The sequence below is a fragment of the Oxyura jamaicensis genome, chromosome 33, assembly GCF_011077185.1.
Source record: "Oxyura jamaicensis isolate SHBP4307 breed ruddy duck chromosome 33, BPBGC_Ojam_1.0, whole genome shotgun sequence".
In the NCBI taxonomy this organism is placed as follows: Eukaryota; Metazoa; Chordata; class Aves; order Anseriformes; family Anatidae; genus Oxyura; species Oxyura jamaicensis.
In genome coordinates this window covers 1555517-1570355 of record NC_048924.1, presented here as the reverse complement: position 1 = coordinate 1570355, position 14839 = coordinate 1555517, and the positions used below count along the sequence as shown (strand labels likewise).

Genomic DNA, 14839 nt, shown 5'->3' with positions numbered 1-14839 from the left:
GTGCAGGCCCCTGCCAACCCCCCCGTGTACCCGCAGACCCTGCCGCTGCCCCAGCCGCCGCCCTACACGGACGCACCGCCCGCGTACTCCGAGGTAGGTGGGGGCCGCTGGGGGGGCGTACACCTCAAAAGAGGAACGCCTGGCCAGCGTGCCGCTGGCTGTTATGATGAATTTTGATTACTTGGATTATTTTTAACCTGGGGGGCTGGTTTGCTGCTCCTACCCCTGTCCCCAAGTCGACGTGAACCCTCCCTTTGAGCTGAGGGGATCCCCAGCCTCGGAATCCGCCTGCGGCAACGTCCCGGGTGGATTCCTGGGGGCTGTGGGGGATCTGTCCCCGAGCAGCAGCAGCAGGAAAACGTCCCCGTCCCCCCCCCGGGACACACACAGCCCAACGCCCGGGGCAGAGCGCTGCCCTGGGCAGGCGGGAGGGTGAAAGTCTAGCTCAGGGCTTGCCTGGAGGCGGCAGGTGGGTGTGGGGAGCAATAAAGCCCTAAACCTGCCTGCCTGGCTTTTTTCTTTTTTCCAGCTTTACCGTCCCAGCTTCGTGCCTCTGGGGGCCGCCACCGTCCCCACCATGTCCGCGGCGTACCCGGGCACTTCGGTCTTCCTGCCCGTGGCCCAGTCCGTGGCCGTGGGTCCCATCGGCTCCTCCGTCCCCATGGCCTATTACCCCGTGGGCCCCGTGTACCCCCCAGGCTCCACGGTCCTCGTCGAAGGCGGCTTTGATGCGGGAGCCAGGTTTGGGGCCGGCGGGACGGCCAGCATCCCTGTGAGTACAGCCAGTGCTCGGGACGCGTCTGTTGTAGGGGCGCGGAGGAGACGGGCCTGGTTTTGTGAGCGAAGCGAATTTATCGCGTGGGTTGGGAGAAGAGGAGGCTCCTGCCTTCGTGCGGAGGGTTTTGCTCTCTCGGAGCTCAGCTGAGAGCGGCCGACGTGTGGCTCTGGGGCTCTGTCAGGTCGCAGAGCCCGGTTCCGCCCGCTGTAACGTGCCCCAGAGGGAGGCAAGGCGGCAGCAGGGCTGCTGAGCGACCGGGCTGCAGCTCGCCCTCGCTCCCTGCGGCCCCGGAGCTCCTCAGGCTCCCAACCACGCCGGGGTTTTGCTCCTCTGCGCGCACAAAAAGCCCCCCGAAAGGAGAGGGGAGGGCGTGGAAGCCGAGCGTTTCCCATCCTGGCCTCGATCCCGGCCGGGCAGCCAGCAACAGGTGCCGGGTGCCCGCGGTCCGAGGTGGATGGGTGCCAGGAGGAGCTGCAGCGCTCCTGCAGCCCCCTCCTTTTCTCTCTTTCGCAGCCCCCCCCTCCTGGCTGCCCCCCCAACGCCGCCCAGCTGGCCGTCATGCAGGGAGCCAACGTCTTGGTGACGCAGCGGAAGGGGAACTTCTTCCTGGGAGGCTCGGACGGCGGCTACACTATCTGGTGAAGAAGGAAGGGGCCGGGGGGAGAGGGGGGGGGGGCTACATTTGTGTAAGGAAAGACATCACGTACCGTCAGCACTTCTCACGCTGTAACTGCTTTAGTCCATATTAACCCGAGGCTGCAGATCACACACGCCGCCGCGAGGTCTCTTCCTGGCTCGGCGCAAAGCGAGGAGCACCCCGCGCCGAGAGCGGCGCCTCCGCCGGCGTGAGGAGGGGGCGCGGATTCCCGAGCCAGACGCGAGCTGAGCAGCCCTGCCTCTCCCTCGCGTTTCGCAGTAGCACCGCAGCGCTGTCGCTGAGCTCCGCTAATCGGCGCGGGCTTTGGGGAGGCCGAGGGAGCGCAGCTGGTGGCGGGGCGCGACCCCGGCCCCTCGCGTTGGTGCTGACCGAGCCCCGCAGGCGTTGGGGTTCCCCCTCCAGTGCAGCAAAGGCGCTGGGTGGGAAGCGAGGCGCCCTTCGCTTCCCCGTGCCAGGGGCACCTCGGCGCTTCTTCCTTCCCGACCTCCCTCTGGAGCGGATCCCTCGAAGCACTCTGTGCTCGCAGTCGCCCTCCGCTCCCCTCCGGGAAGGGCCGCAGCTGGCGTGTGTCATGGGATTTCTTTTGTACACTCCAAGTAATCTTGGATTTCTTTGCACATTAGATCTAATCAAAGCCATGCTTTGGTGCCAGAAACACAATGCAACTCATGTTTGAACGTTTCATTAAATGCTAACTAGGCTTTTAGGACGATGCTTAATAAACCAACTCCTCTTTTCTTTCTTTTTGAACTCAACCTGGTGTCCTGCCACCAAAACTCCTTAAGGCTGGTGTTCAGACAGGGAGGCTGGTTACCATCTGCACAGGGGTGTGTAGCAACTGCCAATCAGCACAAACGAGCTTGGTTAATCAGTTGTTTTACGAATGCATACTTCAAAAATGACTTGGGTGTAATGAAGTCTTAGTAGGGTTAAGAAGAATATTTCAGGGATCCTCAGCGTTTCTCCTTTTTTGTTTTGTTTTATGAAGACAAATATCAGATTCAAATATATTTTATCTGGAGGTTTCAGTTTAATCTAAACCTGTGTCCTGTACGTGTTGCGTTACCCATCCAACTGACTGTTATGGAAGTTCAGCATTACGTGTCTCTCTGTACACACTGTGGTGCACTTAACTCGTGGATTTTTTTATACTAAAAAAAAGTAGAATAAAGACTATTTTGAAAATTTGAATAAAGTGGCAGACTTGCGTTAGACTTCAGACAAACCCCCTTGGCTCCTGCCCCTCGCACGCCTTAGGGTTTCCTCGCTGATTTCCTCTTTGCTGCTATTTTGCAAACTTCCCCCTTCATTTTTTTGGGGGGGTGGATTTAAAGGAGGAACTGCCCCTACCGGGAGCCTCTTGCGGCTCGGCCGATCGATCAGGCTGCTTTACCGGCATCCTCCACCGGAATTAGCCACGCTGATTACCCCGACCCTCAACCCAGAGCAGAATAACTGAATTTGTTTTGGGAGATCAGGAAGAAACAACAGCAATTCTTCGAGCATTTGTCACTGGGCTGTATTAGGAAGCACCGAAGGGAGGGCAGGGTGCGAGCAGCCGGAGCGGGGCTGCGCTCTGCCACGCCTGGTTTTCATCTTCTGTGGTTTGCTGAATAAATTAGGGAGAGAAAAAAAAAAAAAAAAAAAAGCTTCTAGATCCCAGACTGAGAGATTTCAGGCCACATGGCATCAGACCTGAGTGCAAGAGAGGGGCGCGCGCTGGGCCCGGGGCTCAGATGAAATACTCTTCCTTCTCCTTGGAGGGGGCGTCCTCCATCTGCACCGACACGTCCGTCTCGGCCGCCGGCTGCTCGTAGGTGAGGTAGCTGCCTTTGTTTCTGTACAGGTAGATGATGATCACCACCAGGACCGTCAGCAGGGTGATGAACACCAGCGTGATGACAACTGCCGGGGGAAAGGCGGAGAGGAGCAGGATTTAGCCCCGAGCGGTCCGTCCGGAGCTGCTGCCCGGTGGCGGGGTGGCCGCGGCGTGGAGCCCCTACCTGCGATGACAGCCGTGTTGGCGTCCTCATGCAGAGGGGGGGTGTGCGCCTTCTTCAGCCCTGGGGTTGTCAGCTCTTCTGCAGCGACGTTGGGGAAGGAGAGAGGAAAGTGAGCAAGGCCGGTACCGAGCCGGCTCCGAGCCACGCAGGGCTGGACGGGGCGGCCCTGGGCGAGGGCTCCTGGAGGATTTTGGGGGCACAAAGCAAAAAGGGGCCCCGGGGTCTTACCTGCAGCTAGCGGGGGCTGAGCTCCGTCCATGGCATCGGCCCGGGCGCTGCCGGCTCCTTCCAGGCGAGGGTCTGGGCTCCTTCACGACTACCAAGGAAAGGAAAAGCGGTGAGTGTGCAGGGCAGGGGCCGGCACAGCGCGGGTCCGCTGCAGAGAGGGGCTCGGTGCTGAGCCAGCGCTGGTGGTGCTGGACAGCCGGGAAGCGCTCAGTGCGGGGGCTTGGCAGGGGCAGGAATTGGCGCTGCATGTTGGAGCGAGCCGTGCCGGGGCCGTGCATCCCAGCCAGCAGGCGTGCGCGGGGGAAGTGGGCTGCAGGTCTGGCAATTTGCTCTCAAAGTTTTAAGTTTTGCGGAGCCAAATTGCCTTTGCCTGTAAAGCCTCGCAAAACCTCGCGAATCCGACAGCCAGAGCTGCTGCAGCCGGGACTCTGCCCCTGCAAAGCTCCCTCCTGAGCACGCTGGGGGACGAGCAGCCACCAAACCCATCTGCAGCAACAACCTTGGCAGCCCCCAAAGTAAGTGGTCGCTGCTGCTGGCAGGCCCGAGGGAACGGCTCCTGCGCTCGGGCACAAGTGACTCAGCGGCTCTGCGGAGAGACGCCGCTAGATGTCAGGAGCAAATAAATCTCACCCCCCAAAAAAAAGAAAAAAAGCAAATTGAATCACAGGAGCGAGCCGAGCGCTGGACGCGTGCCCGAAGCGGGAGCCGCTGCCTGTGGCCCCCTGGCACGGCCGGGGATGCCGGGAGGGTCGGGGACGCCCGGCGCGCCTCCGGCGGCACGCTGCCTCGGGAGCTGCTCTCGCCCTGCTCGTCCCGCCGTGTGCCCTTGTGACTCAAAGTGCTGTCGGGCCAGGGCTTGTTCAGCCTGAGCGTGCCAACCAGCCCTGACAGCAGCAGGGTTTGCCTCCAGCCGCCGGCGGAGCCCAGCCGTGGGGGCGTACAGCGCCGGGTGAGTTTGGGAACCCAGCCCCCTGCCCGGTGCCGTGCGGCGCTGCTCGCTCCGTGCCCGCTCAGCGGACGGGGGCCCAGGACCCCGGGATGCTGGGACCCCGAGCTCCACAACTTTGCCCCGGCCTTGACAACTTCGCCCCGGGCTCAGGCGAGCCCCGGACTGGCTGGAGAGCGCAGAACCAGTTTCTCGAGTGCGACGCAGACCAGACGGTCCCGCTGGCACCGCCGCTGCAATCCAGCGTTGCAAAAAAACCCGCCCGAGCCCAGCGATGTGGGACAAAGTTTCAAAGCCCAGTGCAGAAGCCTGCATGGCATTTAAACCAGGAAATTTGCTTTAAAGCTCTGCCGACAGTGATGTCTGGGCGGAGGAGCTGGGAACGAGCCATCTCCGGGGCTGAACCTGCCTTGCATGGGCACAACCTGCAAGCACACGAAGGCAGCTGCTGCCTTGCCACGGAGCAGCAGCAGCTCGGGCTGCTTTGGAGGAATAAATGGAAAACGTTTCTGTAAGAGCCTACTGCTGGGATTTCGAGGAAAAGAGGCTGCTGATTGCAAAGGGAGCTGGGTACTTTGAGAAACGGGGTCCCTGGGAGGCGTTCGGCCAACGTTTTGGGTCTGTATAAACACGGCGCTGCCCATGGCTCCCTGTAAACCTGCTGGAGCTATAACCAAAGCAGCTGGCATGTACCCGGCCCCATTTCACCCCAAATTCGGCTCTGGGAAGAGACTCTGGCAGGAAAACATCATCGCTCAACCATTCAAGCAACCCCCCCCCGGTGTTGCATCCCAGCAGGAGCCCGGCCACCCCAGATCGCTCCCGTATCCCTCCCCACCGCACCGGCACTGCAGGAAGGAGCCCCCGTGCTCAGCGGGGGGGGCAAACGGGGCAGGGGTCGCAGCACGGGGGGTACCTTGGCGGGGCAGGATGCGGCCACGAGCCGGCGTGGGGTCGGGGTGTCTGCGGCACGCAGGGAGCTGTGCCGCAGCCGGGCTGACCCGGCTTCCCCGGCATGCCGGATCCCTACAAATCTCCACGTGCTTTTAAAGCAGGACTTGGGAAAAAAAAAAAAGGGGGGGGGGGGGGGAAAGCTACCAAAAAAAACCAACCCGAATCTTCCTCATTCTTGTGTGCTGGCCAAATCCTCCGAGTTGCTCAAGAGCGGTTCCCACAGCGGAGCCCTCCCCACCCCGCAGCTCCCAAAAAGCTCGAGAGCAGTGGGGTGCAGGGGATGCTCGGCGCCCCCTTTGCAGCCCCCAGATCCCAAACCCAGCGGCCAGAGGCTGGGGCGAGCAAACCCTCCGGGTGACCCCGTTTCCTGCTCCGTCTCACCGCGCCGCAACCTGGGAAAGGCGCCTCGTGCTCTCCCCGTGCGCTGCTGGGCTTTTGCTTGAGCTTCTGCTGATTTAAGCTCTGTTTGAGCTTCTCCCACCTCTCGCTGCGGTGGGCTGAGGCCGTTCCGCTTCCTGCTTGCTCCTGGGGAAGCCGCTCGCCAGCTGAAATCCCGCGGCCGTGCACCCATTGAGGCGGCGATGCTTCGGCACGGCACAGCCCTGGCGGGGCCAGGCCCCTTTGCAGCGGGGCTGAGCAGATTTTGCCACCCAGCAGCTCCGCGGGGCAGCCACCGATGCAGGACCTCGTGCTTTGTTGAACGCCCGTTGGCTGCGCAAACCCAGGCATGCAGAAGCACCCCCCGGCCCCCCGAACCTCCCCACATCTCCCCGTACCTGTGCCCGCTGCGCCGGGGCGAGGGGCTGCCGGCACCATGTGCGCTCGCTGCTGCCTGTGCAGCCTCGCCAGGGCGCAGCCCAGGCGTTTCCCCTTCCTGCCTCACCTTTCCAGTTCCACTGCCCTGATGATAAAGGCTGCAATTCCTCCCCGCTTAACCCCTTGCTGCCGAGGGAGAGGGGATCCCGCAGCAGCCCCGCGGCCACGCGAGCGCTTTGGGTGTGCGCCAGAGCGGCCACGCATCGCACGAGGCTCGGCCAGCGGGGGTGCTTCAATTTGCAGGATTTCAAAGCCAGTTGGGGCTCTTTTTTTTCTGCATGGCAGCAAATTTTGGGGAGAGGAGCAGCCAGCCTGGCGTGAAGAAACCAGCCCGACGCCTTCCTCGTGAGTCACCGCAAACCGCAGCGGCAGCCCGGCGGTGCCGGGGGGGAATGGGGAAACAAATCCCACCTGGATCCAGCCCTAAACCCGCGGGCAGGGAGCCCCCACGGGAGCCGGTGGTGATGCCCAGGCTTCCCCAAGCTGCGCTTTTTGGCAATTTTGCGTGGGCTGCTCCAGCTGTGCCGCACTGCAAGCCCCCAGCGCTGCCTCTCAGGATGGAGACGAGATGCCCAGCGCCGATATTCGGCTCTCGGTCGCCTTTCCAGAAAATTCCACCTCCTCTTGTTGCGTTTTCAGGCACCGGTGTCTGCCCTCTGCCTTTATTTCAGATGTGACGGGGGGGTTGTAAAGCGCGGTACGGTTAAACAAAGTTATCTGCAGGCAGCCCCATAAAAGCTCCTTCCCCTCCCTCCCGCCCGCACCTCTCCGGGCGCTGGGCTCACAGGGACGTGAAGATTTCACTGGGGTCCTGGGGGGGGTCCTGGGGGGAGTCCTGGCTCGTGGCCTGCTCCAGAGCCCCGGGTGTCCCTTCCTTCTGGGGACACAGAGAGCGGGGTGATGCCGAGCTGGAGCCCTCGTGCTTCAGTCCGAGGGGATGAAGCAGAGCCCTCGCTGCACCCACCTCAGTTTGGGAGCCGGGGGGAGCGGCGCTGTCCTGGATGCAGCCACTTGATCCCTCCTCGAGGGCCAGCTCCAGCCCCACCTGCAGCCGGATGAGCAACGCGCCGGGCTGGGACTCACCTCCTTGCCCCCCCGTGCCCCCAGCCCCATGTCCCCTCGATGGGGCTGGAACCGCTGGGAAGCACTTGCTGGGTGCAGCCCCCAGCACGGCGTCCTGACCCCCCCTCCTGCCCCCTCCGGACACCAGCTCGTGGCACGTCACCCCCCGGCCGCTCTCACCTGCATTTTGGCCGCCTTTGGCGCCACATCCACCACCTCCATGCTCTCCTCGGAGTCGCTGTGCTCTCCCACGTCCCCAGGCAGCTGGCACGCACCCTGCCCAGCACCCAGGGACGGGCACCCTCGTGCCTCTGCCGTGGGCCTGGTGGCACCGTGGGTGCTGGCTGGGGACAGCGGGTCACCCCCCGAGCTGTCCCCGGTGCTTTCGGGACGTGCGCCACCCTCGCTGTCGGTGCCGTCTGGCTCCTCTGTGGCATTTTTTGGCCCCGCTGGCGCGGTGCTGGCGGCCGTGGCAATCGCCTCGGATAAAATCAGTGAGGCCAGGGAGGCGGCGATGCCCTCGGCTCCCGCCTGCACCCCTCCATCAGCCCCTGCTGCCTCTGGACCACCAGACACGGGGCTCCCAGCCTGGCTTTTGGGGAGCCCAGGGGACCCAGCGCCCTCGGACACCCCCATTTCAGGGGATGGAGCTTCAGGGGTGAGGACAGGCTCCTGGGACTCCTCGCTGGAGACCGATGCGGTTTCTGACACAGACCCCATGCTCGCTGGTGAGGCTGGAGGAGGACCAGGGACGGGAGCACCCAGCTCGCCAGCACCCAGCTCGCCAGCACCCGTCTCCGCGGGGCCATTGGAGATGCTTTCGGCGGAGTCGCTGCCCTCCCCGGGGGATGCTGCTGCCGTCTCCGCTTCCAGCACGGGCTCCCAGTCCGGGCGCGGGGCTGGCGAGGTGGGTGGCTCGCCCGGTGCCTTCCCTGGGCATGGGTACATGGCTGGGGGGCTCACGGGTGAGGAGATGACCAGAGAGCGCCGGTTGCTGCACGGAGGGAGGACAGGGGGTAGTTTAAGTCCCTGCGAGCCCCCGAATGCAGCTGGACCCCACTTGGGTGCACGCAGCAGCACCACCGCAGCACCCTGCAGCCAGCACCGGGAGGTGCTCGTCCAGCCCCAGGGACTGAAGGCATGGACTGGGGGCTGCGGCCCCCATCTGCTTCCTTGGGGAGGGGGCGACCCAGCGGCGTGAGCCTCCCCCTTTACCTGGAGACGCCTTTGATGATGAAGACTTTGCTGGAGTGCTGCTTGTCCAGTTTGCCCATCACCTCGTAGAGGTCGCGGTTGAGCTGCACGGGCAGGAGAGAAACCCATCAGAGCGCCCTGGGAGCCCCGGGGCTCCCGCTCCCCACCCTGTGTGGGCTTGGAGCCCACAGCCCTGCCCCTGGGCAAATCTCAGTTAAAAAGCGGCTGGATTGGGACCGGAAAGCAGCCCCGCTGCCGAGGAAGTCACGTCTCCCATCCTTCCTCTCCTCGGCTCTCGAGGCAGCAGTCGGGAAAAATTTGTACCCCAGTGCAACTTCCCGGGGCTGACCTTAATGCAAAGCAAGCAGCCCCCAACCCCCCCCCCCATTTATCCGCCACTGAATCAATTGTTAAAACAGCGCCATCGACAACGGCGAGCAGCGCAACACCGGCGGAAGGGGGGAGGAATTTTGGGGGTCTTACCTTGCTCATCTCCTTGTAGAAGATGTCCCGGAGGTTGGAGATGTTCTGGAAGATGGTCACGTAGCAGGCAATGCGGCTGCGGGACAGAAACCGGGGTGGAGGCGGAGGGAGGAGGGCAGCCAGGGGGGGTGCGGAGCCCCCCCAGCCACGAGCACCCGTCCTCGGGGGGCGGGGGGGGACGAGAGGGTCCTGGGTGCTTGTCCCGGGCTGTCCCGCTGCAGGGGGCATTGCTGCCATCTCCCGGCTGTGACAGCCCCACGGCCCCAAGGCACCGCACCGCCGGCAGCACCCATGGGGGCTCGGGGGGGAACCCCCCCAGTTCTCCCCAGCAGTGGACAAACGGCGCCGAGCTGGGGCCCGCGTGGTTATTGGCCAGGATCTGGGGAGGCTCTGGGGAGCTGCCGCACATGAATTTGCAAGGCTTTTGCTCAGACAATGCGATTTCAAGGGGCCCACTTGGGTTTTGGGGTGGGGGCTGCGTTTGCCGGCCTGCCCCCCCAGAAGCTGCAGTTTGGCAGAGCAGAGCGGGCTCGTCCCGTGCGCCACGCGCGATACCTGCTGTAGAGGACGGGCAGCTCCTCCCGAAGCTCCCTGTTCAGGTCCTCAAAAACCGCCTGGGCTTTGTTGAACTCCTCCTCAGCCTGCGGAGAGGCAACGGGGGGCCGTGGGGTTCCCGGTGCGATGCACGGCCCCGCCGGCTGCCCCGAGCAGGGCTCCCACGCCAGCCTCGACCTTGGCGATTTTGGCCTCGTCCTTCTTTTTGGCGTTCTGCAGGGCCTCGAGGTGGTGCCGGGCGCTGTCGTAGTCCACCAGCTTGCGGCCCCGCTTGGCGATGCGCTCCTGGGGGGGGGGGCGCCGGGGGCTCAGCCGCGAGCCGTCTGCGTGCCGCGCCGTGCCACCGCCCGCGGGGGTACCTTAATGTCACCGAACTGCGCCAGGTAGTTCTCCATCAGCCGCAGCGCCTGGTCGGCCAGCTTCGCCTCGTAGTCGTCCCACAGGAGGTCGTTGCTCTGCGGGGACAAAAAGGGGACAGGGACGAGTGGGGGCAGAGCTCCCGGTCCCCCCCCAGCGCTCGCCGGCTGGACGTGCTGGGCTGCGTCCCCCGGGAGCTGGCTCTGCGCCCCCCGACCCGCGGGGGCTGTCCCCAGGGGGGCTCACATCTGCTATGGCTTTCAGCTCCGCGTGGCCGTCCCAGTCGGCGCTGTAAATCTCCTGCAGCGTTTCGGCCACTTTCCGGGAGCTTTCGTGCATCACTGCGGCGGGGTTGCAAAAATCCAGAGCGTGCCGCGAGCTCGCGATGCACGGCAAGAAAACGCAGCGGGGCTCGCCCCCCCCCCGGCTCCACTGAGCTGCGTTTCCTGGGGTCAGGGGTGCGGCCGGGGGCTTGCGCCCTACCTTTCACTGCGCTGACAAAAGCCTTGAGGTCTTTGTAGAGTTTGTTGCCTTCGTTCTGCAAATCAAATGTATTGGGGGGGGGGAGATCAGAACCCCCTGGGCAGGGATGGTGGGGGCCACAAGCCCACTGGGGACATGCGGAGCACAAGAGGCTGTGGGCATAGGGATGGCACGGGGTGTCCCTGTTCCCCCCCCAGGTCCCCTCCGCTCCCCGGTGCGACCTGCTGCAGCTGGAAATTGTAGGCGCTTTGCTCGAACTGCTCGTCCTTGGTCTCCACGGTTTTGCCCAGTTTCTGCAAAACCTGCCACGGGGAGAGGGGGACGCGTTGGCACGGAGCGTGGCTGAGCTCTGCTGGGGGGGGGGGTGGGTCCTGAGGACCTGACGGCCCCAGCTTGGAGCCCACCCGGGCTGGGGTTTGCCTTAGGGGTGCAAAACCTCTGCACCAAAAATCCTTGGTCGTTTTTATTTTTAGGGGAAAAGAGTGGCATTTTGGGAGCTGAGCCAACACAACATCCCCACCACCCTCCTTTATGACACCCTCAGGTCTGTGCTCCCCAAAACATCCCTGCAGGTGAACCCAGGTGCAGGCAAAGCCCCACTGGGAACTGGTGACGCTGCTGGGAGGAGGAGGAGGAGCCGCGGATGAAGGCCACCCTCAGCTTCCCCTCGCAGCAGCAGTGCAGTGCGAGGGGTGGCCAGGAAGAGGCTGGTCCCTGGAAGCGACCGGGGCCTGTCCCGGGCTGATACGGCTGCGGAAGGGCTGAATTTAGCCCCGAGCCCCCACCAGGAACCGCGGGAGCTGCTCCTTGCTTTTTTTGGGAAAAAAAAACACAGAGGGGATGGTCTCGAAAGAGCATCAAATCACCCCGTTTCGACCTGCTTCCGCAGCCCTTCCCCCTGCTTCCTGCCACCACGGCAGCGCTCCGGGGGCCACCCCGGTGCCAGGGACAGGGGGACCCGGCCCCAGCCCAAGGGACCCTGGTGCCAGCTGCGCCCACCGCCTGGCAGCCTGCACCGGAAGATGTTATATTTTTTTTTGGAAAAAAACGTCTGCTTTTTGAGGCTACCAAAGCACCCTGGGGGGCTTTGCGGGGAAGTTTGCAAACCCAGAGCCTTGCAGCAAGGGTGGAGTCTGCCCCAAGCTGCGTGCGAGTGCGCAGAGGTACCCAAAGTAATGCTCCAAGAGCACCCACGGGTGCTGTGCGGTGCCCAGCAAGAGCAGCCTGTCGGTGCCAGCCGATCCTTCTCACCCTGGGAGAAATTCAGTAGGAAGATGAAGTAAAGGATGGGGAGGGCTGTGCCGTACCTTCTCCTGTGCCCGGCTGAACCGCTTCTGGACCTGCTTGGCGAAGAGCCCGGCTCCCCCACTCTTGCCCTCTGCCATGGCTGCAGCTTGCCGCGCGGTTTCTGCTTTCGGCATCAGCTTGTGGTCGAGTGTTTGCTGCGGAAGTTCGAAACGAGGCATCCGCTGAGCGCCCGGGCACCCCCCGCTGCGAGCCGCCCCAAAAACCCAGCGGCGAGGGTGGGACGAAGCGGGGGCACGAGCACGTCGAGCCGCGGTAACCCTAGCACGAATTTCTGTTTGGGGTTTTAATTTTGCTTTTGGAGCCAGTTCTGCAATTCTTTGTGTTTTTGTTTTTTGTTTTTTTCCCACCCCAAGCCAGGCTGGGGCGTATCGCGGTGAGCCTAGCGCTAACCGGACGCAGTTAGAGGGCTTTGGCCCTGCAGCCCTGGGCGAGGCGATAGCGGACACCGCATCCACCCCCCCTCAGTGCAGATGGGATTTGGAAGGCAAACAGAGCTTGGGGCCAGGGAGAAGTCCTGGCCCTGTCCCCCTGCTGTGTCACTGCTCCAGAGGGGCTCAGTGTTTTTCCCTTTGGCCCAAGGGCGTTTCAGCTGCCCGGGGCTGGTTGCTCCTTCCCTGCGGATCTTTTCTGAGCCGCTGTGCAAGGCAGACAAGGGCCCTGGCCAAAGGGATGCTCCCAAAGACGGGAGGGCGAAGGACGCTGTGTGCTGGGGAAGAATTGCGTGGGTGCAGGCAGGAGAAGTGGGGCAAAGCACCCTCAGCCTTGCAGGACAGAGACAACAGCCAGAACTGGAAGAACAGAATTTATTGACACCGGCTCCAAGAGTTGAATGCCTCCGACCAAAACGCTCCACGTCCACCGCCTGGGCTGGGGTTTGGGTTCTCCGCCCGCAGCCTCTCAGTTCTGGGCGATCACCTGGGAGGAGAAGCGCCACGGGGCTGGGGTCGCTGCCACGGGACCCCCAACAAACCCACTTTTTCTCCCATTGCCTCGCTAGCATCACCCCAGCGGGTGCTTCAGGCCTCCCTGCTCTGCGCTTACGTTGGCTATCCAGGTCCTGTAGGCAGAGACGCGCGTGAAGACAGTGGGCTTGTTCTTGACGTTGCAGCCCAGGCTGGAGACAAAGCTGGTGACGCCGTGGACCTGGTACTGCCCGTTCACCGCGCAGTGCAGGGGGCCGCCCGAATCACCCTGCCGGACCGAGGAACCGTCAGGGTGGGGATGCTGGTGGGGTGCCGGGAGGGAAAACGGGGTGCCGGCGCCGTACCTGGCAGCCAGAACGCACGCCGTCCCCGCCAGCGCAGACCATGGTGTTCTTGACGGTGGAGCCCCAGTAGGACGAGCTGGAGCAGGTCTTGTAGTCCACGACGGGCAGGTACGCCTGCAGCAGCACGCTCGACAGCTGCCCGTTAGCTGCAAGGGAGTGAGCACCTATTATCCCACAAAATGCCCCCAAACTTTTGCGCAACTGCACCCAACCCTGGGCATCCCCATACCTGGAGCACAACCCCACGTTCTGCCCTCTGGGACCTCAATTGACTTCACAAAAACGATTAACCCCCCCTCCCCCCCTTTTTCCATTTTTTTTTTTTTTTGGTGGGATTTGGGGGCAGGTGAGCCCTGGGGCGTCCCACCCCATGGTGGGGGCACTCACTGCGGGTGCGTCCCCAGCCGCTGATGTAGCAGGGGTAGTTGTTGGCCAGGATGGTGCCCTCCTGGGGCAGCACCGCCAGCTGCACGTAGCTGTTCAGGGTGGCCGAGCTGGACAGGCGGAGCAGGGCGATGTCGTAGCTGTGGAGAGGATGCAAATTGCTCTGCAGAGACCCCCAGGATGGGGAAACGAGGGGTGCACAGGGAAAAAAAAAAAACACTTCCAGCAGTGCTGCCCCCCCCCCCCCCCCAACCCAGCAAATCCCTCCCCGGGTGCATTACCCCGCGGCGACGTTGTTGCTGTTCCAGTAGGGATGGATGATGATCTTGCTGATGCTGAAGACCTGCTCGGTGCCCTCGTTCTGGTAGATGTTGTGGTCACCGGCAACAACGCGATAGGTCAGGTCACTGCTACGAAGGCAAGACAGCGCAGGGTCGGGTTCCAAGTTATTATTATTTCAAGAGTTAACACAACAAGAATCATCAACACAAGGAGGTTTTCCCAGGGACGGCCCTCCTTAACAGAGAGGTCAGCAAAAACCTCCAGGAACTGCTGCTCTTTGAGTGGGGTCAAGCTCTGTTTTCCCTCGAAAAGGTTTTTAGTGGAAAATTGCATTTTCGTGCGAGGCGGTCGGGGCCCCCGTGCCCGCTCACCTGTCCACGCAGTGGGCTGCGGTCATCACCCAGTTCCTCTGGATGAGGGACCCTCCGCAGGTGTGGTGCCAGCTGCCGCTGTAGTAATACTGCAGGGAGATCTGGGGGGGGGGGACACGGTGCGGGGTGAGGTGTGGGGGTCTCACCAAGCAGCCCCGAGGGGACCAGAGCCCCCGGCTGTTCCCCCCAAGGACCCACCTGTGAGGGCCAGGCGTGCGAGCGCACTTCGGTCCCACCGACCACCCGCTCCGACCCAGCCGGCACCGGCTCGGCGCAGCATCCTGTGGGCAAAGGGGGGGTGATGCCAACAGCCACCGGGTCCGAAAGCAAGCGGGGTTAATCGTAATGAGAGTTCATCAGCCGCTAACGAGCCCGAGGGCCCTGGGAGCTGGGACTTACCGCAGAGGGCGAGGGTGGCGAGGAGCACAAACTGCAGCATCGTGGTGATCACCTCGGAGCGGGGCCTGTTGTAAGTCCAAACCCTCGCCTGGAGCTGGTTTTAAAAGGGATGGAGAAGGAGGGATGGGAAGAAAAGCAGGTGGCTCGGCCCTATCGAGCAGACTTGGTCCTTTCTCCAAAAGACACGTGGCCATGAAGGTCAGGACTGGAGCCCCAGAGGTGCCAGGGATTAAAAATAACCTAAATGCAAGTTACTACTTATAAACGTGATTTTTGCCCCAATTTACACAATCGAGGCCTCCACCAACTTT

The 14839-nt window shown here is 63.0% G+C and overlaps 4 protein-coding genes across 9 annotated transcripts in view; 1 reads left to right on the top strand and 3 right to left on the bottom strand.

Moving 5' to 3' along the window:
- The window catches only part of DAZAP2 (DAZ associated protein 2), a 10241-nt gene extending 8650 nt beyond the window's left edge, over positions 1 to 1591 (top strand). Inside the window, exons 2-4 of the mRNA XM_035308827.1 lie at positions 7 to 93; positions 530 to 772; positions 1292 to 1591. Of these exons, the coding sequence (XP_035164718.1) occupies positions 7 to 93; positions 530 to 772; positions 1292 to 1420 (459 nt within the window). The 3' untranslated portion in view covers positions 1421 to 1591. The remainder of the gene's footprint in view (positions 1 to 6; positions 94 to 529; positions 773 to 1291) is intronic.
- A 1347-nt stretch (positions 1592 to 2938) lies between these two features.
- Positions 2939 to 6877, bottom strand: SMAGP (small cell adhesion glycoprotein). Of its 5 annotated transcripts, none has more exons than XM_035308985.1 (4): positions 6344 to 6877; positions 3668 to 3755; positions 3440 to 3517; positions 2939 to 3341 (listed from the first exon to the last, which is right to left on the bottom strand). In XM_035308985.1, the coding sequence occupies exons 2-4, from the start codon at positions 3696 to 3698 to the stop codon at positions 3169 to 3171; spliced, it is 282 nt and encodes a 93-aa protein (XP_035164876.1). In that variant the 5' UTR covers positions 3699 to 3755; positions 6344 to 6877; the 3' UTR covers positions 2939 to 3168. The 5 variants fall into 5 exon arrangements, with proteins under 5 accessions (XP_035164876.1, XP_035164877.1, XP_035164880.1 ...); XM_035308986.1 differs by lacking the exon at positions 6344 to 6877 and adding an exon at positions 5949 to 6281; XM_035308989.1 differs by lacking the exon at positions 6344 to 6877 and adding an exon at positions 5726 to 5934.
- Positions 6878 to 7010: 133 nt separating this feature from the next.
- On the bottom strand, positions 7011 to 12110 carry BIN2 (bridging integrator 2). 2 transcript variants are annotated; one of them, XM_035308984.1, is made up of 13 exons: positions 11825 to 12110; positions 10739 to 10819; positions 10518 to 10572; positions 10281 to 10375; positions 10037 to 10132; positions 9855 to 9962; positions 9678 to 9763; positions 9123 to 9198; positions 8661 to 8743; positions 7747 to 8439; positions 7626 to 7716; positions 7348 to 7428; positions 7011 to 7260 (listed from the first exon to the last, which is right to left on the bottom strand). In XM_035308984.1, the coding sequence occupies exons 1-13, from the start codon at positions 11981 to 11983 to the stop codon at positions 7165 to 7167; spliced, it is 1800 nt and encodes a 599-aa protein (XP_035164875.1). In that variant the 5' UTR covers positions 11984 to 12110; the 3' UTR covers positions 7011 to 7164. The 2 variants fall into 2 exon arrangements, with proteins under 2 accessions (XP_035164875.1, XP_035164874.1); XM_035308983.1 differs by having other exon boundaries at positions 7011 to 7428.
- A 714-nt stretch (positions 12111 to 12824) lies between these two features.
- On the bottom strand, positions 12825 to 14578 carry CELA1 (chymotrypsin like elastase 1). Its single transcript, XM_035308826.1, has 7 exons — positions 14529 to 14578; positions 14328 to 14410; positions 14130 to 14230; positions 13758 to 13883; positions 13480 to 13616; positions 13093 to 13238; positions 12825 to 13016 (listed from the first exon to the last, which is right to left on the bottom strand). The coding sequence occupies exons 1-7, from the start codon at positions 14566 to 14568 to the stop codon at positions 12825 to 12827; spliced, it is 825 nt and encodes a 274-aa protein (XP_035164717.1). The 5' UTR covers positions 14569 to 14578.
- Positions 14579 to 14839: the final 261 nt, after the last annotated feature.